The sequence below is a fragment of the Mercenaria mercenaria genome, chromosome 2, assembly GCF_021730395.1.
Source record: "Mercenaria mercenaria strain notata chromosome 2, MADL_Memer_1, whole genome shotgun sequence".
In the NCBI taxonomy this organism is placed as follows: domain Eukaryota; kingdom Metazoa; phylum Mollusca; class Bivalvia; order Venerida; family Veneridae; genus Mercenaria; species Mercenaria mercenaria.
The window spans coordinates 55,703,248-55,729,532 of record NC_069362.1 but is presented as its reverse complement, the minus strand read 5'-3'; the positions used below and the strand labels follow the sequence as shown (position 1 = coordinate 55,729,532).

General features: G+C 36.8%; 1 protein-coding gene across 4 annotated transcripts in view; it reads right to left on the bottom strand.

Moving 5' to 3' along the window:
* Nucleotides 1-26,285, bottom strand: part of LOC123563994 (protein N-terminal asparagine amidohydrolase-like) — a 175,187-nt gene that overhangs the window by 61,659 nt on the left and 87,243 nt on the right. For 3 of the 4 annotated variants that reach the window (XM_045357232.2, XM_053536649.1, XM_045357233.2), the window contains 4 exons: nt 24,388-24,453; nt 18,308-18,416; nt 13,012-13,085; nt 938-991 (listed from right to left, as the gene is read on the bottom strand). In XM_045357232.2, coding sequence (XP_045213167.2) covers nt 938-991; nt 13,012-13,085; nt 18,308-18,416; nt 24,388-24,453 — 303 coding nt within the window. The remainder of the gene's footprint in view (nt 1-937; nt 992-13,011; nt 13,086-18,307; nt 18,417-24,387; nt 24,454-26,285) is intronic. The other variant, XM_053536648.1, reaches the window with a different exon arrangement.

The following is a 26,285-nucleotide window of genomic DNA, read 5'->3' as shown; positions in this document are numbered from 1 at the left end:
GTCAAGTGACCCCTAATCGCTTGGGGTCATCAGGTAATTATAATTAAACAGTCTACATGCCTGGTAAACAACAGTGCTCCCTCTTGCAGAGGTATACAGTAAATCGTTCTGTCGCAACTTCCGAGCTAGTGCATGTAACAATAAAAGAACGTCAATAAAGGTGAGTGTTATCCTATTTTTTGCATTTTTACAAAACATTGTATAGAATATCAAAAATCTGGGAATGGTAGGCCATGTAGATATGATTTAACTTTACAGAGAACTTAAAGTTGATTTGTGGTCGTGGTGATGTTTAAAAGATTTCTTAAGTTTTTCCTTTCGGTTGCCACGGCAACCAGAGTTCTGAACAGAATTCAATTCTTGAACAATTTTTGAAGAAGACCATCCAAGGAACATTCCTGTGAAGTTTCATCAAAATTGGCCTGGTGGTTTACGAGAAGATGTTGTTTAAAGGAAAATGTTGAGAAACGACAGGCTACGGACAATCACTGGCCACAATAGCTCACCCTTGAGCACTTATGCTCAGGTGAGCTAAAGAGGATAATTTTAGTAGAAAGTTACTATATTTAGTATCAAGTTTCACATTCAGGAGGTAGGGAAAATCTCAGTGGTACAAACTGAACAAACTGAATAGAAACAGTTTCTTCTATTTTTAGCAAACAATGACCTTGAACTTGACCCTAGTGACCTCATATGCAATCCAAAACTCCGTCTCAATGCAAGCTACCTATGTTTCAAATTTCATTGCATTTTGTCCCTCCTAACTCCAGTTATTGAGCGGAAACCAAAAACTGAAGCTGCTCACTGCCAAAGTGCCTGCCCGACGACATTCACCAATCTTATGACTAGGTTTTTAAAAACCTGGTTAATAATACATACTTTAACAACAGGATGACAAAGCAACAATCCACAACACAACATAGAGAAAGATATTTACCTGTTATACATGCTGTGACCAGATGAACATCTGTTGGTGATCTGTTAAAAGCATCTGGAAATTACAGGCATTCTTTAATACAGTTATCTAAGAAATCAGAAGTGCAGAATGCAAACTTTTCTTTTCTTTAAAAGGTCAGGGTAGGTAATGGAGGAGGTACATGCTTCTGAGAGTCTAATGAAAAATAGTGATTATTAACATTTATAGTAGTCGCAACTTGACCGCGATGGTTGACCTTAGGCTGATTATTCATATCGATTATTTCATTATAGAAATCAAGGGTGCTAAGGGTAGCGGTATATATTTATATGGAATTAGTTTGTATATAATGCAGTTTCAAAGTATATACACTTACATTTGATCAGTTAAAACTTTCCAATACAGTAATTTATATTTACACAAACTTTTATTTCCTTTTTCTCGTGCAGCTCGTGTGTTACGTACACTCCTTTTCAATAATAGGCTGTGCCTCATTATGTATTATAATACAAAGGTCAACCATCGGGGTCAAGTTGCGTCCACTATACAAAGTGTTGTAAAATAATAAAACCTCTGAAAAATAGTGTTTAAATAAAAATTGATGGAGTTTAATTAAAAGCTTTAGACTCTGAAGGCTGGATTTAATGTGATTAAGCTATTAATCAATACAGTACTATACACAACTAGAAATGTGTCCATGGGACACAGATGCCCCCACTACATGACAATTTTTTCCCAGGTCAGGGGCCAGAACTCCTACAATACTGAATGAATCCGGATGCGAAACCCCAGGTGCACAACTGCACATGCTGACCAACATTCCTGTAAACTTTGGTGACTCTAGGTCAAATACTTTTGGAGCTACACACGACACAACATTAAAATGACCCATTTTTAACTAAGTCAGTGGCTATAACTCCTACATGACTGAATGAATCCGGACGCGAAACCCCAGGTGCACAACTGCATATGCTGACCAACATTCCTGTAAACTTTGGTGATTCTAGGTCAAATACTTTTGGAGCTATGCGCGACACAACATTAAAATGACCAATTTTTAACTAAGTCAGTGGCTATAACTCCTACATGACTGAATGAATCCGGACGCGAAACCCCAGGTGCACAACTGCATATGCTGACCAACATTCCTGTAAACTTTGGTGATTCTAGGTCAAATACTTTTGGAGCTATGCGCGACACAACATTAAAATGACCAATTTTTACTAAGTCAGGGGCCATAACTCCTACATGACTGGATGAATCCAGACGCGAAACCCCAGGTGCACAACTACACATGCTGACCAACATGCCTGTAAAGTTTTGTGACTCTAGGTCATATACTTTTGGAGCTAGGCGCGACACAACATTAAAATGACCAATTTTTACAAAGTAAGGGGCCATAACTTCTACAGGACTGAATGAATCCGGACGCGAAACCCCAGGTGCACAACTACACATGCTGACCAACATTCCCGTAAAGTTTTGTGACTCTACGTCAAATACTTTTAGAGCTACGCGCGACACAACATTTTCGGAAGGACGGACGGACGGAAGGACGGATGGACAAGAGCAAATCTATATGCCCCCCCCAAAGTGGTGGGGGCATAAAAAGGACTCAATATGGCGGACATTGGTGAGAGAAAATCAATATAGGTCAGGTAGCAATTTATATACTAGACGTGATAGTTTACGAGGAAATACACCACGAAAAAAGTTCTTCATCTTCATCACCGAGGAAATTGAAATAGAAATGAATAACAAAGGCAAAAAAAACCAGATAAAAGGAAAGAAACAAGAGGGTCATGATGACCCTGGATCGCTCACCTGAGTAATATGAGCTACATGTTTCAAATGTCAAACTGATGATAAAATATTAAGACAGTCAGTAGGTCACATTTATAGTCAATGAAATTCAGTTTTAAGATTGGTGTGCAAAACTGTGTAAGTCATCAAAATTTCAAGGCTGTATCTTAAAAAACAAGAAAGTAGGTCAGTAGGCCAAGGTCAAAGTCAAGTGACATCCTTTTACTTGGGGTCATCAGGTAATTATAATTAATATCAATTATTTTATCTTTGAAATAATTGCTTTTATTTTTTACGAAACTGTCAGTTTGTCATCGCGTATCTATACTTAGGTCAGTTTGTCATCCTGTATCTATACCTATCTATATCTATACATGTATGATCATGTATGTTTTTAGTAAGCTTTGTGAAGCAAAACTGGTTTTGGTTACAGGTTTATTATAAGCGAAACATATTTATAAACCAGATTTGTTCGGGAACCAAACGCAAAATATGAACATATATAACGCAGAAACTTGTGCAATATTCTCAGTCAATAAACTTACACAACTTACGAAACAACGCTTGTTAGATTTTCCCACCCGCCACACCCCAAGTCAGAACGTAGTAAATATGTATTTTTGACTACAGTTGTAATACTATTACGTAAATTCACTTATTTTAATATACAGTTATATGGCATGTTCCTATTTATCTGATTTTAGACAAACTAATTGCTCTTTCAAGTATTTGTGTTACAGACAATGTGCCTCCGAGCTGACGAGCTGGTTACCCGTTAAACCTTGAGTGGCCATAATACCCCAATACATTAGAATAAGCCACAGAGGCTTTTGATTATTTTATTTTAACTATATCAATGTTTATTCAAATATATAGTATATTGAATTAAAATTGAGATTATTGCACATTTTCTGTTGGTTTTGATTTCGGATAATGAAATAAACAGTTTTGGAAATAGGATCAAATGATTTTTTAAGTTCTTTTTCCTATATAACTATAATATATATATATAAAACGAATGACCCCAGGGCAGGGCCTCTTTTAACCAAAGGGGCATAATTTTAACAATTTTGGTAGAGGACTACTAAACAATGCATCATACCAAATATCAAAAGCCTAGGTAGTATGGTTTCAGACAGAAAGATTTTTAAAGTTTTTTTTCTATATAAGTCTATAAAAACTTGGGACCCCAGGGCAGGGCATCTTTCCATCCCAGGGGTACAATTTGAACAATTTTGGTTGAAGACCATAAGACAATGCTACTAACCAAATATCAAAGGTCTAAGTGTTGTGGTTTCAGACAAGAAGATTTTTAAATTTTTTCCTGTACAAGTCTATGTAAAACTTGGGACCCTGGGGAGGGGCCGTATATGACCCTAGGAGGATAATTTGAACAATCTTGGTAGAGGACCACTAGATGATGCTACACACCAAATATCATAGCCCTTGGACCTGTGGTTTTGAAAAAGAAAATTTTCAATGTTTTCCTATATAAGTCTATGTAAACCATGTGACCCCCAGGGCGGGGCCATATTTGACCCTAGGAGGATAATTTGAACAATCTTGGTAGAGGACCACTAGATGACGCTACACGCCAAATATTAAAGCCCTACGACCTGTGGTTTTGGACAAGAAGACTTTTTAAAAAAATTTCCTATGGTTGCCATGGCAACCAGAGTTCTGTATGGAATTCAATTCTTTGAACACTTTTTAAAGAAGACCATCCAAGGAACATCCCTGTGAAGTTTCATCAATATTGGCCTGGTGACTTAGGAGATGATGATGTTTAAAGGGAAGTGTGGTCGGACACCGGACGGATGGACGCTGGACGGTGAGCGATCACAATAGCTCATCCTCAGCCATTGGCTCATTACTGCTGATGTTTTTTTTGTGTAAGTATCATAAATATTTAGACCATTTGCATGCGCGATAATGTTCTTATAGTGTGCTTATGCATCAAATTACAGCTCGGATACAGGCATATATCAAAATGTGCAATTGTGCTAATCAGGAGAAAAGATCTTGACACAGCAATTTTTAAGATATTTTAATGAAATCACAGTCATCCTGTAGTAACAGTGTTCTTAAACAGCACTACATTCTCTGATTTTTTAAATAAGTTGTATCAATAAAAATATAAGACAGAATGTTAACATACACAGTTTGAAAGTGGTGATAGCTGCACCACGGAAATGTCGATACCTCTTTTACTTATCACCACTTTTTTGTGGTGGCGCTACGGTTTAGCAGCCGTGTCCAGGCATGAAGAATAAATTTTCCGGACAAAGTCATTCTTGTATCTGACCTTTGGCCTCTATATGTGAACTTGACCTTAGACCTAGTGACCAGGTTCTTGCACATGACACTCTGTCTCGTGGTGGTGAACATTTGTGCCAAGTAATATTAAAATCCCTTCAAGGATTGTTGAGTTACAGACTCAACAGAAAAGAAGCCCTTTTGGCCTTTGACTTCCAAATGTGACCTTGACCTTGCAGCTAAGGGCCCATGTTTTGCGCATGACACATTGTCTCATCAAGAGGAATATTTGTGCCAAGTAATATTAAAATCCTGTTTTGCATGACAAAGTTATAGACCAGACAGGCAAAAAGTCCCATTGACCTTTGATCTCCAAATGTGACCTTGACCTTTAAGCTAGGGTTCTGGGTGTTGCGCATTACATGTCATCTCATCATGGGGAACATTTATGCCAAGTAATATTAAAATCCCTTGATGGATGACAGAGTTCTGGACCGTACAGGAAAAAAACACCATTGACCTTTGACCTCCAATTGTGACCTTGACCTTTGAGCTAGGGGTCCAGATTTTGTGCATGACACATCATCTTAGACAGGAAAAAAAAACCCTGTTGACCTTTGACCTCCAACTGTGACCTTGACCTTTGAGCCAGGGATCAGCTGGGATCCCGATGAATTTTCCCAGTGGGATTCCCAATTGCCATCCCAGTCATTTTTCCAAGTGGGATTCCCCCTGAGGATCCTGGAATCCTGATAAATTTTCCCGATGGGATCCCACCCTCATTCAGGTGGGATTCCCAGTCATTTTTTTCTGTGGGCCAATGAACCGGAACCATTTGAACAACTTTGAAAAAGGGCTACCCAGAGATCATCTGTGTCGAGTTTCATTAAAATCCATTCAGTGGTTTTGGAGGAGATGTTGTTCAAAGAAATTGTTGATGGAAAGTGACCACGCCATCCGGTGGCCATATTTTTTTAAAAATTTGAACAGTATTTGTAGAAGGTCACACAAGGACCATTTGTGTGAAATTATTTTAGAATTAGGCTAATAGTTTAATACAAGAAAATTTTCTAAGTTTCTACTATATACATATAGGGAAAAGTGACCACACCCCCTGGCAGCCATGTTTTTTGATGAATCAGAATATTTTGAAAAATCTTGGTAAAGCATCTAAAAAGGACCATTTGCGTAAAATTATTTTGAAATCAGGCCAGCAGTTTCACACAAAACGATTTTTTAAATTTACACTATATACATAATTATAAGGAAAAGTAACCACGGTCCCTGGCGGCTGTGTTTTTTGACGAATCAGAATAATCTGAATAATCTTAGTAGACGATCACACAAAGACCATTTGTGTTAAATCATTTTGAAATTGGGCCAACAGTTTCACACAAGAAGATTTTTAAATTTTCTACTATATACATATAGGGAAAGTAACCACACCCTCTGGTGGCCATGTTTTTTTGACGAATCGGAATAATTTGAGCAATCTTGCTAGAGGGACTCACACAAGAACCATTTCTGTAAAATTATTTTAAAATCGGGCCAGCAGTTTCACACAAGTTTTTTTAAATTTCTGCTATAAACATATAGGGAAAAGTGACCACGCCCCCTTGCAGCCATGTTTTTGATGAATCGGAATAATTTGAACAATCTTGGTAGTGGGTCATACAAGGACCATTTGTATTTCATTATTTTAAAATCTGGCAAGCAGTTTCACACAAGAAGGTTTTTCAGTTTAGGAGCCCCTATGTGCAACCAAGTGGAACCGTTTGAATAACTTTGATAGAGGACCACCCAAGGAATATCATGACCATGTTTCATCAAAATCCATTCAGTGGTTTTGGAGGAGATGTCCTTTAACTCATTCTGCCCTAAAGCGTTATCTCCACTTCTACTCTGCTGATATTTATCTGTCAGCCACCTAGGAGGCTGATAAGCCAATCTACGCTGAATACCTAGAGATGTTTTGAGAGCCCTTATGGAAAAATTATAGTTTGCCGCGAACACTTGCTGCGATCATGCCGCAAATATCCGGCTAACATGCCGTGAACACTTTTGATACAACTGGTATAACTGTTCGCGGGATGTTTGTTTGGTGTTCACTTTTCACATGCAAATTAGTTTTGCCGCGAACAAGTTGCCGCGAACTTCCCGCGAACAAGTAGCTGTGAACTTCCCGCGAACAAGTTGCTGCGATCATCCCACGAACTAGTTGCTGCGAACATCCCGCAAACTAGTTGCTGCGGACATCCCGCAAACTAGCTGAAAACCATCTCTACAGAAATTGTGTACAAAAAAGCATGTACAGAAAAAGTGCAAAAACAAATAAATTAGTAGGAATCAGGGATATAAATTTATCGAATGAACTTGAACATTGAGGTTGTAACAAATTCAAATTGTCAATGTCTGAACTTTTTCATATCATATTTGGAGCATTTTAAACAAAGTTTTAATGATAAAATATGTTTGAATTTTAACTGTTTTAACTGTTACTTGTCATTTCAATAACAGTGTCTGAGTGCATGTATTCATTTCATCCCAATGTTTTTCTTCACACTGCTTATAAGTTATATGTATCACTACAAATCTGTCATAGTTTTACATGTTAATTATCAGACTTATGACGCTTAGAAATTGTCAAAATAAGCTAGTTTTATATTTTTTAGATAATCTGATACAGCTCTACAAAAGGTTAAGCATATCTATTTCATTTTCAAAATTCCTTATGTTTACTGAGATATATGAGTATAGATATTAAACATAAATTTTCTGACTTACCATAAACAAATATATATTCCTATCAGCCTCTAAGAATTACTTATGAAAACTGTCTGTAATGCACACAGATTTCCTTCTAAACATGTCCAGAATATCTGGTTGTAATTAACTTATCAGACTCATACTGTGACCTTACAGATAATGTTACAAATTAATTGATCTACAATTACCTGCTCTTATAAAAGCTCTTCAGTAACAGTTTACCAAAAGATTATAATCTTCTAAGTTCTTCTCGTGAACATGCCGCGATCATTGGTCTTCCTGCGAATATTCCGCGAACTAGTATCAAACCAATCGTGGCATGATCGCGGTAGCAGCGAATATCCCACAAATACTTCCTGCGAATAGGTATGTTCGCGGCATGTTCGCAGCATGTTCGCGGCTTTTTGACCATTTCGTAAGGGAGATAACATTGATTTTGTAGTTTTTTGCTTGGGCTATTGGTGTTAATTAGTGACATATGACATCAAATATGTGCTAATAGGTATGAAATTTGCACTTTGCAAGTAAATTGAAGTAGCTACGCAACAAAGTTAATTTCATGCAGCTGTGTAATACATTCATTTCAACAGACTGTTGAATAGACACAAAACATCGAATTTTGTTTAGGCTAAACAACATTTATAAAATGCTAAATTTTATCATGCACGGATTTAAACAACAAATAAGAACAATTCTTAAAATATTTTTAAATAAATATTATTGTCATTTTCTAACACTGACTTTACTCAGTTATACGCATCCAGACAATTAAAACGCATCAAAATAAAGTTATTTCTCATAAAAAATTGTGTATGTATTTAATATGAAGTTGTAATTAAATGAAAAAAGATGAATATTTTAACTATTTTAAACAAAAACTACACCGCTGAATATGAGATAATTTTGGACTAATTTTCAGAAATCATGTTGTTTTTTTTTATGAAAATTTGAATTTTGAAACAATTATGTAGAGTTTCCAAAGTATCGCACACGAGCTGTCGAAATAACTGAGTTATTTTTAACACTTTATTCCATAGATCAAGAGACAGTTTCGAATTTTAACAACAAAATATATAGATGCATAAATAAATAAATAAATAAATAAATTGAGGCTTTTTCTAGCTGCATAGCTGGGTTTTTAATTTTATCTTTTTATATTATATTGACAGATTTGAATGAAATTTTGGCTCAATGTTTAATGATGTTTTATTGTAACAAGAGGGCCATGATGGCCCTATATCGCTCACCTGTTATCATTGCACTTGAGGACAAGAAGGTCCTCAGAAAAAATATCTAAGTCCTAAGGACAGGAACAACAAAGGGAAGAAATTAAACCAAAAAGAAAAAAAAAATTCTTACAAGGTACAGATATGCCAAAATACACCTAAAAATTGGAGGTACCATCCATGTTGTACCACAGAAAAGTGGTCTCGGTTTTTCCCTACAGCCAATAATAAAAAAGTTACTAAAAAAAAGCTATTTATAGTAACGTAAATGGGAAGTAATAAAAAAAAATGACTGTAAGTTAACAAAAGAAGGATCTGCCAAATAAATCTGTTGACATAAATGAAATTTCATATCAGTATCTTCATTAGTTACGGAGATATACCCACTTTAATTTGAAATAAAGGGAGGTAATTACATAAATGACATAAAATCAGTCCATAGTTATCTACCCTCATTGACTCTGTCCAACTAATGACAATAATGAAATTTCAAATAAGTCCTACAAGTACTTACTGATATAAATCCATTTTGATTACAATCAGGGGAGGTAATCAGTTATAAAATAACTCTGGAACCTACGAATGGATCTGATTTGTCATGGAATCCAAGATTTATTGTTGTTGAAGATATTTTGAAAGTTTGTATCAAATAAAACCATAAATGAAGTTTCTATATGGCTGCAAAAGCCAAAATAGCCAATTTTGGACCTTTAAGGGGCCATAACTCTGGAACCCATGAAGGAATCTGGCCAGTTCAAGAAAGGAACCAAGATCTTGTGGTGATACAAGTTTTGTGCAAGTTTGGTTAAAATCAAATCATAAATGAAGCTGCTATTGTACAGACAAGGTCAAAATAGCTAATTTTGGCCCTTTCAGGGGCCATAACTCTGGAATCCATTATGGGATCTGGCTGGTTCAAGAAAGGAACCTAGATCTTATGGTGACACAAGTTTTTTGCAAGTTTGATTAAATTCAAATCATAAATGAAGCTGCTATTGTGCAGACAAGGTCAAAATGGCTAATCCTGGCCTTTTCAGGTGCCATCACTCTGGAACCCATAATGGAATCTCGCCAGTTCAAGAAAGGAACCAAGATCATATGGTGATACAAGTTGTGTGCAAGTTTGGTTAAAATAAAATCATAAATGAAGCTGCTATTGTACAGACAAGGTCAAAATAGCTAATTCTGGCCCTTTCAGGGGCCATAACTCTGGAACCCATAACGGAATCTGACCAGTTCAAGAAAGGAGCCAACATCTTATGGTGATACAAGTTATGTGCAAGTTTGGTAAAAATCAAGTTATAAATAAAGCTGCTATTGTGCAGACAAGGTCAAAATAGCTAATTTTGGCCCTTTCAGGGGCCATAACTCTGGAACCTGTAATGGGATCTGGCCAGTTCAAGAAAGGAACCGAGATCTTATGGTGATACAAGTTGTGTGCAAGTTTGGTTAAAATAAAATCATAAATGAAACCACTATCGTGCAGACAAGAAATTGTTGACGCACGGACGCATGAGACGCACGGACGGACAGACTGACGATGGGTGATCACTAAAGCTCACCTTGTCACTATGTGACAGGTGAGCTAATAAAACATAAGAGCGATTATAATCAAAAGTTAACTCATTTAGCCGTAAAATTGTTTGATCCCACAGATTGTATTATTTGCTGCACTGCGACGAGCGAAAAAGTATATATTTTTGGGTTGCATTATTTCAACTGTCATTTCTCAATGAATCTTCGTTGGTATCTATTAATTTATTTATTCATTTATCTATTTACCTATTTTTTTTGTTTCGATTATATAAAGAATCATCCGTAATATTCAGGCTTTCGAGAAATCACAAATTATAACTGGAATGACGCTCGCTTTTACAGCTTTCTTCAACGAAAGCATTTATTTTTTCACAACAACCGGTTTTATTTATGTTTTAAAAATGTTAAGCAGCAAAAAAATTGATTGGTCCAATTTATGAGAAAGAACTTTAAGATTTCATTTAAGACCAATGAAATGTGACGACTGAAAGCGTCACGCGGAATTCAGAGCTATTACTGTAAAGACGCATGTACGCGGCATGCGGTTTCCAGATGTAGATAACAACACCGCCTAGAAGCGGCACGCGGTATACAGATAACAAGAGGGCCATGAAGGCCCTGTTTCGCTCACCTGACCTATTGACCTAAAGATCATCAAGATAGTTTCATTAAGATATGGTCATAAATGTGGCCTCTTAAGTGTTAACTAACTTTTCCTCTGACTTGACCTGGTGACCTAGTTTTTGACCCCATATGACCCAGATTCGAACTTGACCTAAAGATCATCAAGATTAACATTCTGACTAAGTTTCATAAAGATACAGTCATAAATGTGGCCTCTAGAGTGTTAACAAGCTTTTCCTTTGATTTGACCCGGTGACCTAGTTTTTGACCCACCTGACCCAGATTTGAACATGACCTATAGATTATCAAGATTAACATTCTGACCAAGTTTCATTAAGATATGGTCATAAAAGTGGCCTCGAGAGTGTTAACTAGCTTTTCCTTTGATTTCACCTGGTGACCTAGTTTTTCACCCTACATGACCCAGATTCAAACTGACTTTGAGAACATCATGAGTAACATTCTGACCAAGTTTCATGAAGATACAATCATAAATGTGACCTCTACAGTGTTAACAAGCTTTTCCTTTGATTTGACCCGGTGACCTAGTTTTTGACCTCATATGACCCAGATTCAAACTTGACCTAAAGATCATCAAGATTAACATTCTGACTAAGTTTCATAAAGATACAGTCATAAATGTGGCTTCTAGAGTGTTAACAAGCTTTTCCTTTTATTTGACTCGGTGACCTAGTTTTTAACCGCATCTGACCCAGATTTGAAAAAGACCTGTAGATCATCAAGGTTAATATTCTGACCAAGTTTCATTAAGATATGGTCATAAATGTGGCCTCTAGAGTGTTAACTAGCTTTTCCTTTGATTTGACCTAGTGACCTAGTTTTTGACCGCAGATGACCCAGATTCAAATTGGACTTTGAAATCATCATGAGTAACATTCTGGCCAAGTTTCATGAAGATACAGTTATAAATGTGGCCTCTACAGTGTTAACAAGCTTTTCCTTTGATTTGACCTGGTGACCTAGTTTTTGACCCCAGATGACCCAATATCAAACTCATTCAAGATTTTATTAAGGGTAACATTCTGACCAAGTTTCATTAAGATTGGGCCAATATTGTGACCTCTAGAGTGTTAACAAGCTTTTCTTTTGATTTGACCCAGTGACCTAGTTTTTGAACCCAGATGACCCAATATCAAACTCATCCAAGATTTTATTGAGGGTAACATTCTGACCAAGTTTCATTAAGATTGGGCCAAAATTGTGACCTCTAGAGCGTTAACAAGCTTTTCCTTTGATTTGACCTGGTGACCTAGTTTTTGACCCCAGATGACCCAATATCAAACTCGTCCAAGATTTTTATGAGGGTAACATTCTGACCAAGTTTCATTAAGATTAGTCCAAAATTGTGACCTCTAGAGTGTTAACAGTCAAATTGTTGACGACGGACAACTGACGACGGACACGGGGCGATCACAAAAGCTCACCTTGAGCACTTTGTGCTCAGGTGAGCTGAAAATCAACCGACACATAAATGCGTCGCGCGTGCAGAATGAGTTAAACACAACTGTTGATGATGGAGGGACAACCTGACCGACAGATGGATGGACGCACGCACGACAGACACAGCATCATCACAATAGCTCACCATGAGCTCTTTGTGCTCAGGTGGGCTAAAAATGAATGTAAACGACCCAAGTGAAAGAAAGAAGACCTAGTGAAATTTATAGTGTCTAGTGTATAATAGTATTCATATATTTTAGTCAAAACTAAAACTAAGTACAAAGGGATATCACATGAAAACTTATCAAAACTGAGTCCAAATCTATTACATGGTCAAAAAAGGTAACTGACAGGCAGACTGATGAATGGCATCGAGCTAATGCAGCTAAAGATACAGCAGTTGTGATATTTTATACTACTTACCAAATAGTTTGAATGATAGTTCCTCTGACATTCCCCTGCTATCTTTAAATCCTCCAACAAGAGTTAACTCTAGTCTGAAATACAAAAAAAAATGTATATGTAAATGCTTTTAGCTGCCCAAATGCCCTTATCTGTCTGTCGTTCTCAATTATGCAGTAAAGGCATTTCAAACATCTAAGTATATTTCTACCATCTCAATGGAATCTTTTTGCAGTATTTCCATTTTACCACTTAAAATTTTATCACTTCAAAAGATGTTACATGCTATCCTTAAAGAAAATAAATAGAGCTGTTTGTTAAACATTATGTAATAAGTTTAGCACTCCAAAAATTCTTTCAAGAACTTTTCAAAATTCAGCATAAGTTTATATTTCTTATACTGTAGATGATGAAATTAGGCTCTGTAGGTACATTTTAGTAGTTTAAAAGTGACAGACAAATGCATCCACGCATACATAATACAAATATACATACATACAGTACTTTATACAATTATGCATACACATGTATACACACCACTACAAGTCGCTATAAGATATATAAAACAAGAGCTCGTAGAACACGATATATCCCCCCCCGGCCACCCCTGATGCATTCAGTAACTGCAAAAGGAAAAGAAATTTTTTGGTCACTGTACACAAAAGTTCTACTGTTCTGGGTCAATGTGACCTTTGACCTATTGACCTCAAAATCAATAGGGTCATCTGCTGGTCATGATCAACCTCCCTATTAAGTTTCTTGATCCTAGGCCCAAGCATTCCCAAGTTATTATCTGAAAAAGGTTTAACTGTTCCAGGTCAATGTGACCTTGACCTCAAAAACAGTAGGGGTCATCTGCTGGTCATGACCAACCTCCCTATCAAATTCATGATCCTAAGCCCAAGAGTTCTTGAGTTATCATTCAGAAAACATTAAACTGTTCTGGGTCACTGTGACCTTGACCTTTGACCTACTGATCTCAAAATCAATAAGGGTAATCTGCTGGTTATGACCAATCTCCCTATTAACTTTCATGATCCTATGCCTAAGCATTCTTGAGTTATCATCTGGAAACCGTTTAACTGTTCCGTGTCATTGTAACCTTGACCTTTGAACTACTGACCTCAAAGTCAATAGGGATCATTTGCTGGTCATGACCAACCTCCTTTTCATGATCCTAGGCCAATGCATTATTGAGTTATCATCCGGAAACTGTTAAACTGTTCTGGGTCACTGTGATCTTGACCTTTGACCTACTGATCTCAAAATCAATAGGGGTCATCTGCGGGTTATGATCAACCTCCCTATCAACTTTCATGATCCTAGGCCCAAGCATTCTTGAGTTATCCTCCAGATTGATCTACATACAGACTGACCGACATCTGCAAAACAATATACCACTCCTTTTTGAGGGGGAAGGTGGGGGGGGGGGGGATAAAATATGGAGAAATTATTTTGAGCCATATTTTAAAACTTCAGTTTTTGTTCCCTTATCCTACATTTCATTATTAAAAGAAAGAAAATCTTACTAGCATCATAGAAATTTTTATTACACATGTATAAGGGAGACCGGGGCACCATGGGACATTGGCACCATTGCACATTAGATGTAACTAATCGCTAAAAATCTTGCCTTTTTCACGCTCTTTTTTATATGGAGTTTGAAGGCGGGAGAGTTTAAAATAAAACTTCAGTTGAGTGTTTTCATTTTTTTACCACTCTGAGTAAAAAAAGCTTATCACAAATATCGTCAGTGAACTCTCTGAAATCATTTCTATATCACTACTTATAAAGCACACCGATAATTTCACAAAATGTTTAATCCCAGTGAAGCACTGATGACCTTCATATTTTTTTGTGTGATGGGGTTTGGGCACGATGGGACACATGCAATTGGGCAGCATGGGAAAAAGTTAAGTACAGCTGGAAGAAAACCACAAGTTATTACATTGGTAAATTAATGCATTCAAACATAAAATTTGACCTATCAGTTGAGTTTTTTAAACGTCAACCCATGGAAAATAAGGCTTCAATGTTCATTATACCAGAAAAGAAGGAGACTGATGAGGTGGAATATGCTATTGCCTCAGCCAACATTTAACTAACTGTATGCTGCAATCACAATTACATGTCTATTTACATGTAGTAAAACCATTTCTTTCAAACAAAATTCCAGATTTTTAGTGGCGTTATATATATTCATACCATGTTTACTTACACATATATTAGTATAGAGTATTCAAACCTTACACACTACCTTTCATACTTACAAACATGTTTATTCAACAGTCACATACATAATATTCAGTAATTGTTCATATTTATTAAATCGCACTGTGCGTACATGTGTGTGTCCGCGTAAATTCTTATCTAGGTTTTAACTATATCATCCATAAAGAGGTTTTGAAATAACTTGGCATAAATGTTCACCATAATGAGACGATGTGTCAGGTGCAAGACTCAGACCCTAGCTCCAAGGTTAAGGTTGAACTTAAAGGTCAAAGGTTAACAGGGTCTGTTTTTCGTGTCCGGTACATAACTCTGTCATCCATGAAGGGATTTCTACTTCAATTCATCAAGTGATTTTGAAATTACTTGGCCTAAATGTTCCCCATAATGAGACGATGTGTCATGCGCAAGATCCAGACCCCTACCTCTAAGGTCAAGGTCACACTTAGTGGTTAAAGTTTAACATGGTCTGTTTCTTGTCCGGTCCGTAACTCTGCCATCAATGAAGGGATTTTAAAATAACTTGGCATAAATGCTGGGGGGCATTTGACACTGAAAGTGACAGCTCTTGTTTCAGATATAAAATCGGAGCATAATATACCTTTAATATATTGAATAAATAACATTGTTTTTATTCAAAGTAACACAATGTGAGATTAATGTATATGATGTAATCTAAAACAAGAGCTGTTAGAACATGAAATGCCCCTCTTAATGCATTCAGTAAGGGTCATCTGCTGGTCACGATCAATCTCCCTATTAAGTTTCCTAGGCCCAAGTTTTCTAGAGTAAACATTCGGAAACAGTTTAATAGTTCCGGGGTAAATGTGACCTTGACCTTTGACCTACTGACCTCAAAATCAATAAGGGTCATTTGCTGGTCATGACCAACTTCCATATTATCTTTCATGATCCTAGGCCCAAGCATTCTTGAGTTATCATCCGGAAACCGTTTAACTGTTCTGGGTCACACTGACCTTGACCTTTAACCTACTGATCTCAAAATCATTAGGGGTCATCTGCTGGTCATGATTAACATCCCTATCAATTTTCATGATCCTAGGCCCAAGCGTTCTTGAGGTATCATCCAGAAACCGTTTAACTCCTTCGGGTCACTGTGACCTTGACCTTTGACCTACTGATCTCAAAATCAATATAGAGGTCATCAAAAACAAACAACTCCGATCGAAGATGATGACAGATCTAATTTTATCATATGACCGCCATTTTGATTATGTCAAAATAGTCCAGCCGCAGAATTAAAATGGCTTAAAATGAACTTCAGACACCATGGAACAGATTGGTATTTGTCACCATTAATCTTTTTCAAATCGCACACGACCTCAAATATGGCTCTAAGGAAACTTGGCCTAGAGTTCAAAAGGACAATTATTCTGACCAGGTTTCATATAAATCAGATAGAAACTAGAAGTTGCTTTTGTAGAAAAGCGCATGTCTCACCCACTGCATAGTCATATAGGCAAGAAGTCAATAGGGGACAGGAGTAAAAGTCAAAGAGACACTAACGGTTGGCCGCGATAGGAAATTATCTACTTAGCATGTCCTACATTCCACTAAGTTTCAACATTCTGGGTCTAGTGGTTCTAAAGTTATGAAATGGAAACGATTTTCCATGTTCAGGCCCCTGTAACCTTGACCTTTGATCGAGTGACCCCAAAATTAGTAGAGGTCATCTACTCTGTATGTCCACTCATCCTATTAAGTTTCAAAATGTTGGGTCAATGGGTTCTCAAGTTATTGATTGAAAAGAGTTTTCTATGTTCAGCCCCACTGTGACCTAGACCTTTGGAGTGACCCCAAAAACAATAGGGGTTATCTACTCTGTAAGTCCTATCATCCTATAAAATTTGAAGGTTATAGGTCAAATGTTTCATGTTCCATCTGCTGCAACCTTGATCTTTAATAGAGTGATCCTAAAAACATTAGGGTCATCTACATTGTAAGTCCTATCACCCTATGAAGTTTCAACATTCTGGGTCAAGTGGTTCTCAAGTTACGGACCGGAAAAGGTTTTCCATGTTCTGTTCACTGTGACCTGGACCTTTATTTAATAGAGTGACACCAAAATCAGTAAGGGTCATCTACTCTGCATGTCCAATCATCCTATGAAGTTTCAACATTCTGGGTCAAGTAGTTCTTAAGTTACTGACCGGAAATGGTTTTCAATGTTCAGGCCCCTGAGACCTTGACCTTTAATAGAGTGACCCCAAAATCAGTATGGGTCATCTACTCTGCATGTCCAATCATCCTATGAAGTTTCAACATTCTGGGTCAAGTGGTTCTCAAGTTATTGATTGGAAATGGTTTTCCATGTTCAGGCCCCTGTGACCTTGACCTTTAATAGAGTGACCCCAAAATCAATAGGGGTCATCTACTCTGCATGATCAATCATCCTATGAAATTTCAACATTCTGGGTCAAGTGGTTCTCAAGTTATTGATCGGAAATGGTTTTCCATATTCAGGCCCCTGTGACCTTGACCTTTATTAGAGTGACCCCAAGATCAATAGGGGTCATCTACTCTGCATGACCAACCATCCTATGAAGTTTCAACATTCTGGGTCAAGTGGTTCTCAAATTATTGATTGGAAATGGTTAACAAGGTCTATTACTTGACCTGATATCCAATGTTTGACCCCTGATACCGTGATTATCTTGATAGATTTCATCAAGACAGACATTTTGACAAAGTAACATGATGATCAGGTCTAGTATACTAATAAGGCTTTTCTACAAATTGACCTAGTGACCTAGTTTTTTATACTAGATGACACATCATCAAATTTTTTACATGACTTTATTAAGGTAAACACACTTCATTAAGATCATGCCAAAATCTGGAACGTTTAGAGTTGTTCACAATGCAGATGATAACAGACACAAGGCAATCATAAGAGCTTATCTTGAGACCAACAGAATCATGAAATGAAGTTTGACTGCTGTAGGCCCAACAGTTCTCCAGTTTAAATATTGACATAAACAATATTCTTCCTATTCCTTGAAGAAGGGCATAATTATAACAATAGGTGATGTTTAAATATTTCAAAGAAAAGACATAGGTATAAAACCTTCCCCACTGCTTTCCACCAGTTTCTCTGAGAACTGTATCAATAAGATTTTGTACAGCCAGCTGTAAACCAGATCCATCAAAGTGAGCCATCCCAGTCACCAATGATGCTGAAAGAAGAGCAAAACTACACACAGTATTGCAAGGCATTTATATTTGCTAGACTTTGACAATATTCTGAACAGTTTATATCAGGGTTATGGTCTAACTACCTTATAGTGCTTTTATCTGAGCACAATTTATCAAATATTACCAATGAAGACAAGAATTTATAACAGTTACCAATGTCCCCTGCCTAGGGACATTATTTTCGTAGAAGCCTATGGCTCGTCACATTTATACTTAACATGACAATCACAACATAGTTTAGTGAGATGCATGTTTAAAGGAAAAACAGAACAGGAAACAATGCCTGGGCAGTCCACATGTGCAAGCGACATACAGGTCACTGTCATATTTTGACTTTGGGCGGAGCTGGTGAGACATGTGGAGTGCAGAGTTTCCTAAATATTTTATTTAGTAATACTTTTTGAATACTTAACAGTTATTTACTTTAAATGGTAAGTTACCTTTCTGCTGAGCTTGTGTAAGCAAATTTTATTCATAAAATGAGCTCGGGCGAGGAACCCCGTATTCAGGATAACATGGAATAAACATTGTTTTGTCAGATTCTGAATTTTCTGGTTTTGACGAAAGCGATATAAATGTTGGGGCAAATGAAACTGTATCTGTAAATAATGCACAACTTCTACTGGTTGATGTTACTGACCCCGAGACCTTTAGATCCAGAGATGCACCATGTGGTCATGGAAAAAAGGGACCTGTCCTCAAGAAGTCTACTAAGATGAAGAACAAGTCCATAGATGCCCAACAACCACAATTTTCTCAGCCCCAAACAAACAACAAAGCAGATAGGAAAGCTCTAATATTTTGAGCATACATGAGAAAAGTTTACCTAGGTTTCTTGGATTTTGGAAACTGTAAAATTGCCTTTCAGACTACCATTCCTTCTGTAATTCCTTTTTCCCCTGAACAAAAATTGTTGATGAGGAAGTAAAACAACTGTATGAACAGAGTGCCAGAATGTCACAATATACGCCCGTCACAGCAAATTTCTTTACATTAGCACCTGTTTTTGCAAATGGAATTTTAATTTTCTAGTTGTTTACAATGGTTTTTTTTTTAGAAATTGTTGTAATTCTTTTATTTTTTAAGTCCACAAAAAAAAAATCATTACCAAGTTAAGATACCTTAAAATACACACAAAATTTGAAAGTAACATCAATGCTGTACCACAGAAAAGTGGTCTTGGTTTTTCCCTACGGTCAATTATAAAAAAATTACAATGTAAGTTATTTATAGTAACAACTAAGGGAAGAGTTAATCTTTAAAGAGAGAAACCACCCCCCTCCCCCTAAAAAAATATTACAAGTCCACACAAAAATCCTTACCAGGTAGAGATAGCTCAAAATACACCTCAGAATTGGATGTAACATGCATGTTGTACTACAGAAAAGTGGTCTCGATTTTTCCGTACAACTTGTAATGAAAAAGTTAGAATATAAGCTATTTATAGTAACAGCAAAGGGAAGTAATTCAAAAGAAGGGGCCAGTGCATGACACTCCATCTCAAGATGGTGTACAATTGTGCCAAGTTACATCAAAACCCCTCCATGCATGAAGTAGAAATGCACCAGACAAGTCATTCTTGTATCTGACCTTGACCTGTAAGGGTGACCTTGACCTTAGACCTAGGGACATGGTTCCTGTGCATGACACTCTGTCTCATGATGGTGAACAACTGTGCCAAGTTGTATCAAAATCCCTCAATGCATGAAGAAGAAATGCTACGGACAAAGTTTTCATTCTTGTATCTTTGACCTCTAAGTGTGACCTTGACCTTACCCCTAGGGACCTGGTTCTTGCGCATGACACTCCGTCTCATGATGGTGAACAATTGTGCCAAGCTAAATCAAAGTCCTTTCATGCATGAAGAAGATATGCTTCGGACAAAGTTTTCATTATTGTATCCTTTGACCTCTAAGTGTGACCTTGACCTTAGACCTAGGGACCTGGTTCTTGCGCAAGACACTCCCTCTCATTATGGTGAACAACTGTGCCAAGCTACATCAAAATCCTTCCATGCATATAGAAGATATGCTCCGGACAAAGTCATTCTTGAATTTTTCATTCTTGTATCCTTTGGCCTCTAAGTGTGACCTTGACCTTGGACCTAGGGACCTGGTTTTTGCGCATGACACTCCGTCTTATGATGATGAACAATTGTGCCAACTTTCATCAAAATCCTTCCATGCATGAAGAAGATATGCTCCGGACAAAGTCATTCTTGAATTTGACCTTTGACCTCTAAGTGTGACCTTGACCTTAGACCTAGGGACCTGGTTCTTGCGCATGACACTCCGTCTCATGATGGTGAACAACTGTGCCAAGTTTCATCATAATCCCTCCATGCAGGTAGAAGATATGCTCCGGACAAGGTCTGTGGACGCCGCCCGCCTGCCCATCCGCCCGCCAGGGGCGTTCCCATAATACGTCCTGTTTTTCAAACGGGCGTATAAAAAGGAGCAATAATTCCATCTTGTCATGAAAAAGGGCAGTTTATATCAAATTTGTATCATTTGAACCATTTGAACAGAATCCCTGCATTTATGACCATTGCCATATCATTGATGACCATGTTTGAACCATGGCCGACAATGAAAAGGATAAGTTTTGTCAATCATAAAAATCAATGGTAATGAAATGTCCATGTTGCAACTATGATTAGACCATGTCCACATCAATGATAAACATAGTCATGGTAATAGACCTGTTTTGACCATGGTCAAATTATTGTCATATTAATACCATGAAAATATTTCACTTCCAGATCATGGTGAAATCATGTTTGTTGAAGTAGCAATGTTTTGACTTTGGTTGAATTTCATGGTCATATTATGGTCACCTCATGTTCTTGGTAAAATTTACCTTTACTGGACATGTTCTGACCGTGATCATACTATAGTCAAATCAAATATTCCATTTCCATACCAATGTTGAAACTGAGTTTCCTGAAGTGGCAATGTTGTGACAATGTCTGAATTTCATGGTCATACTATGGCCAACTTGTATTCTTTTCAAATTGACTCGTTTTGACCATGATTACATTAGGTCATTGACCCTGAAGTGCTCACCTGTGTACAAGGCTTCAAGTGTGTTTGTAAAAGTACAGAGTAAGGTTTATATATATGTAAGTGAGATATTTAAGAAAAAACATCAACGAAATGCCTTTCAAACACACTGGATCCCGGAAGGATTCAAGAACATAAAGATAAAATTATAGAGCATGAGAAAATATATGTTCAAACAGTGTCAAAAGTTTAATTATTAACCCGAGCGCTTTCGGCTTTTTAAAAAAGCCTTTTTCAAGGGTAGCATAAATCAAAACAATACAATAATGGCATAAATACCGCCTGTATAGTTCGATATATAAATGCTAAATGAACATATCGATCAACAGAATTCCATAAGATCAGGTTAATTGATAACAGATGTCAGGCATCTGTTATGGTCATTGGAAGTAGTTATCTAAAAATAGCACACTAATGATTTGTTATCCCATACTCAGCTAGGAGAGCAACATGTAGTATTTTTTTTAAAGCAGAAAATAGCGGTTTTATAAAAATAGAGCATTTTTGATTGGTTCCCTGTATTTTTCCTGAGGATTTTGGTTGTTGGTTTTGTGTTTAACGCCGTTTTCGACAGAGAAAGCAGCGGAAAAAGAAAATCTATGATATGATCGAGGTTAATTAAAAACTATGTCCGATTGCCTGAAGTGATTTATATATCTGCTTAAAATGAAATACTAGTATACAGGGGCCATCGGAAGCTTTATTAATTTAAAGATATCATTTGTTCACTAATTTTACAAAACATCGATGCTTACTGAAAACATTATTTACTGAAAGGATTCTGATGCAATTATTGTTGAAGTAAAGGTTGAAAATAATGCACGGTAGATCAAATGTAAATTAGAATTTATGTACATTATGTTATTACTGGTATTACGGCTTGTATTAGAATTTTATACAGTAGTTTTATCAATTGTAGGAATATACTAAACCGCTTTAAAATGAAAGTTAAATTAAACTTATATTTGTAGACAAATAAAATTAGATTAAAATCTTAAATTATAAATCTTGCTAAATGCAGATATCAATGTGAAAATTGAAAATAACACACAGCGGCTTAGAAATGATATTAAGCAGATGACAAAAATTGTGTTATCTTATAAATCACATAATTGATTATGTAGGGTCTCGAAAGTTGTTTTATTGATTTAGCTAATTGTCTATACCACTTTAAAACATAGAGAGAAAAATGAATGAAACATGATAAACTTGAGTGTCCCTATAACAACCATGCGTAATATATTGTTAGCCACCATTTGCGATTTTTTAGTAGAAATAGGTACTTTACTACATTTGTCCCCCTGTGCGTAACTATTAAAGTAAGGAAGCGATTTCTTTCATTTAAAGTTTATTTAGTGGACTGATATTTTCAGAAAACAACCGGAACATGCACACAAGACTATGTATAGCTTAATTCTTTATGTTCAGATTTTATAGGGGTCTATAACTAGCGCCTTTAAGTTTGGTGTTTAACAATGACATTGTAGACGTTCATATTCAATATAATACGACTAAGTCGTAGGACTGATTATCTAAAAAGAAATATAAAACTAGCTTATTTGACAATTTCCAAGCTTCATAAGTCTGATAACTAACATGGAAAACTATGACAGATTTGTAGTGATACATATAACTTACAAGCAGTGTGAAAAAAACATTGGGATGAAATGAATACATGCACTCAGACAATGTTATGGAAATGACAATTAATTAACAGTTAAAATTCAAACTTTTCTAGCATTAAAATTCATATGATATGAAAAAGTTCAGACATTGACAATTTGAATTTGTTACAACCTCAGTGTTCAAGTTTATTCAATAATTTTATATCCTGATTCCTATTAATTTATTTGTTTTTGCACTTTTTCTGTAGGCCTACAATGATTTTTTGTACACAGTTTCTGTAGTGATGGTTTTCAGCTAGTTCACGGCATATGTACAGCAACCAGTTTGGGGTATGATCGCAGCAACTAGTTCGCGGGATGATCACAGCAACTTGTTCGCGGGAAGTTCACAGCTACTTGTTCGCAGGAAGTTTGCAAAACTAATTTTGCATGTGAAAAGTGAACACCAAATGAACATCCCACAAACAATTATACCAATTGTTTCAAAAGTGTTCGCGCAATGTTCACCGGATATTTGTGGCATGATCGCAGCAAGTGTTTGCGGCAAACTATAATATTTCAGTAAGGGTTTCTTGGTTCATCAAAGCTTATTAATTTATTTTAGTATATTCCTAACCTTCAACCTATCAAAACCTAACTTCAGTCTCTCCAAACCTAACTTCCTGATTCTCTCATTCCTTGGCCTTCTCTCCCCCAATTCTGAACATGCCATACCCCTTTACTGACATCATATTTCTTCTCATCTAATCTGCATCCAGAATGGCCTATCAGTCATCTCACCCACTGAGCACCCACTCTGGGATTTTCCCCGCTCTTTTCCTCCTTTCCAGGCGAAGACAATCTTATCTAACATATACATGCTATATTCTTACATCTACCAAAAACTCCCTAGTTGGTCCAGTTTAGAGCCGTTATCAATTTCATGCTCCCATGTTTTGCCTAGTTCTAATAATTTCTGATTTTCTAGGTGTCTGCTCAACTTTCTTTGATGACCTCTTATCACACAATCATGTTACCTATCATATTACTGTATATCAATTTCAATTCATATTCCGATTATTAACATATTAAATAATATAACAATATTCAACTGTAATACTACAAAGTCTGGTTGAAATAATTCCAGCAGTTTTAGAAAAGTAATTCAGACAAACTTTTGTGACAGACACAGACAAACAGATGGACAGACTGACAGTACAAAACCAATTATCCTTGCATATGGGGAGACATAGTAACTTAAAGTGGAGGCCATAACCCTAGATTACCTGTGTGTCTTAGGATAGCAATATGACATGTGGTTGCATCATCTGTACCCAACACTTGTATACACTCTGAAATTAAAACATTACATCTGACTGCATTGTACACTTTTACTCTTAAGGTAGCAGGGTACACTTAGATTCGAAAATTTTGGGCACGGCCGGGCTTATATGTAGCAAGTCGTAATATTGCACTTCCCTAATGAGCAGAATCAGGGTGGCCATTTTATAAATTGTGTGCATGTTTTGTGCTTTTAATTAATGACAAGATCAGGACTCTCATACAAGAATACAGAAAGTTATCAAAATGAAAGTTTTACACTATCAATTAACAAGAGGGCCATGATGGCCCTATATCGCTCACCTGGGTTAAATTGCTTGCTTGAACAAATTTCTTTGCAAAAACTTAAAAAAACAAGGAAGTAGGTCAGGTCATATTCATGGTCACTGAAAGTCAGTTTTAAGATTGGTGTGCAAAACTGTACATGTCATCCAAATTTAAAAAAAAACCAAGAAAGTAGGTCAGTAGGTCAAGGTCACAGTCGGGTGACACCTTATCACTTGTGGTCATCTGGTAAATATAGGAAATATGATATGATAATTTTTTAAGTATTTTTCCTATATAACTCTTATAACAAGTGACCCCTGGGGCGGCGCCTCTTTTCACCCCAGGGGCATAATTTGAACAATCTTGTTACAGATCAACTAGGCAACGATACAAACAAAATATCAAAGACACAGGCCTTGAACTTTCAGACAAGAAGATTTTTAAAGTTTTTCCTATGTAAGTGTTTGTAAAACTTGGGACCCCCAGGGCAGGGCCTCTTTCACCCCAGGGGCATGATTTGAACAATTTTGGTAGTAGACCACTAGTCAATGCAACATACCAAATATCAAATCATAGGCCTTACAGTTTCTGGCAACAATATTTTTAAAGTTTTTCCTATGTAAGTCTATGTAAAACTTGGGACCCCCTTGGTGGGGCCTCTTTTCAACTCAGGGGCATAATTGGAATAATCTTGGTAGAGGACCACTAGGCAATGCAACATACCAAATATCAAAAGCCTATGCCTTGCAATTTTAGACAAGAAGATTTTTAAAGTTTTTTTCCTATACATGTCTATGTAAAACTATGGACCCCTGTGGCAGGACCTCTTTTCATCCTAGGGTAATAATTTGAACAATCTTGGTAGAGAACCACAAGGCAATGCTACATACTAAATATCAAAAGCCTAGGTCTTGTGGTTTCAGACACAAAGATTTTTAAAGTTTTTCCCTATACAAGTCTAAATAAACCATGTGACCCCCCTGGGCAGGGCCACATTTCAATCTAGGGGGATCATTTGAACAATCTTGGTAGAGGCCCACTATATGATGCTACTTACCAAATATCAAAGCCCTAGGCCCTTTTGTTTTTAACCAGAAGATTTTCAAAGTTTTTCCCTATATAAGTCTATAGAAACAATGTGACCACCAGAGCGGGGCCATATTTGACCCTAGGGGGATCATTTGAACACTCTTGGTAGAGGACCAATAGATGATGCTACATACCAAATATCAAAGCCATAGGCCATGTGGTTTTGTACAAGAAGATTTTCAAAGTTTTCCCTATATAAGTCTATATAAACCATGTGACCCCCAGGGCGGGGCCATATTTGACCCTAGGGGGATAATCTGAATAATTTTGGTAGAGGACCACTAGATGATAATACATACCAGATATCAAAGTCCTAGCTACTGTGGTTTTGGACCAGAAGATTTTTGAAGTTTTTCCTTTCAGTTGCCATGGCAACCGGAGTTCTGCATGGAATTCAATTCTTTGAACAATTTTGAAAGGGGACCACCCAAGGATCATTCCTGTGTAGTTTGGTGTAATTCTTCCCAGTGGTTTTCAAGAAGAAGAT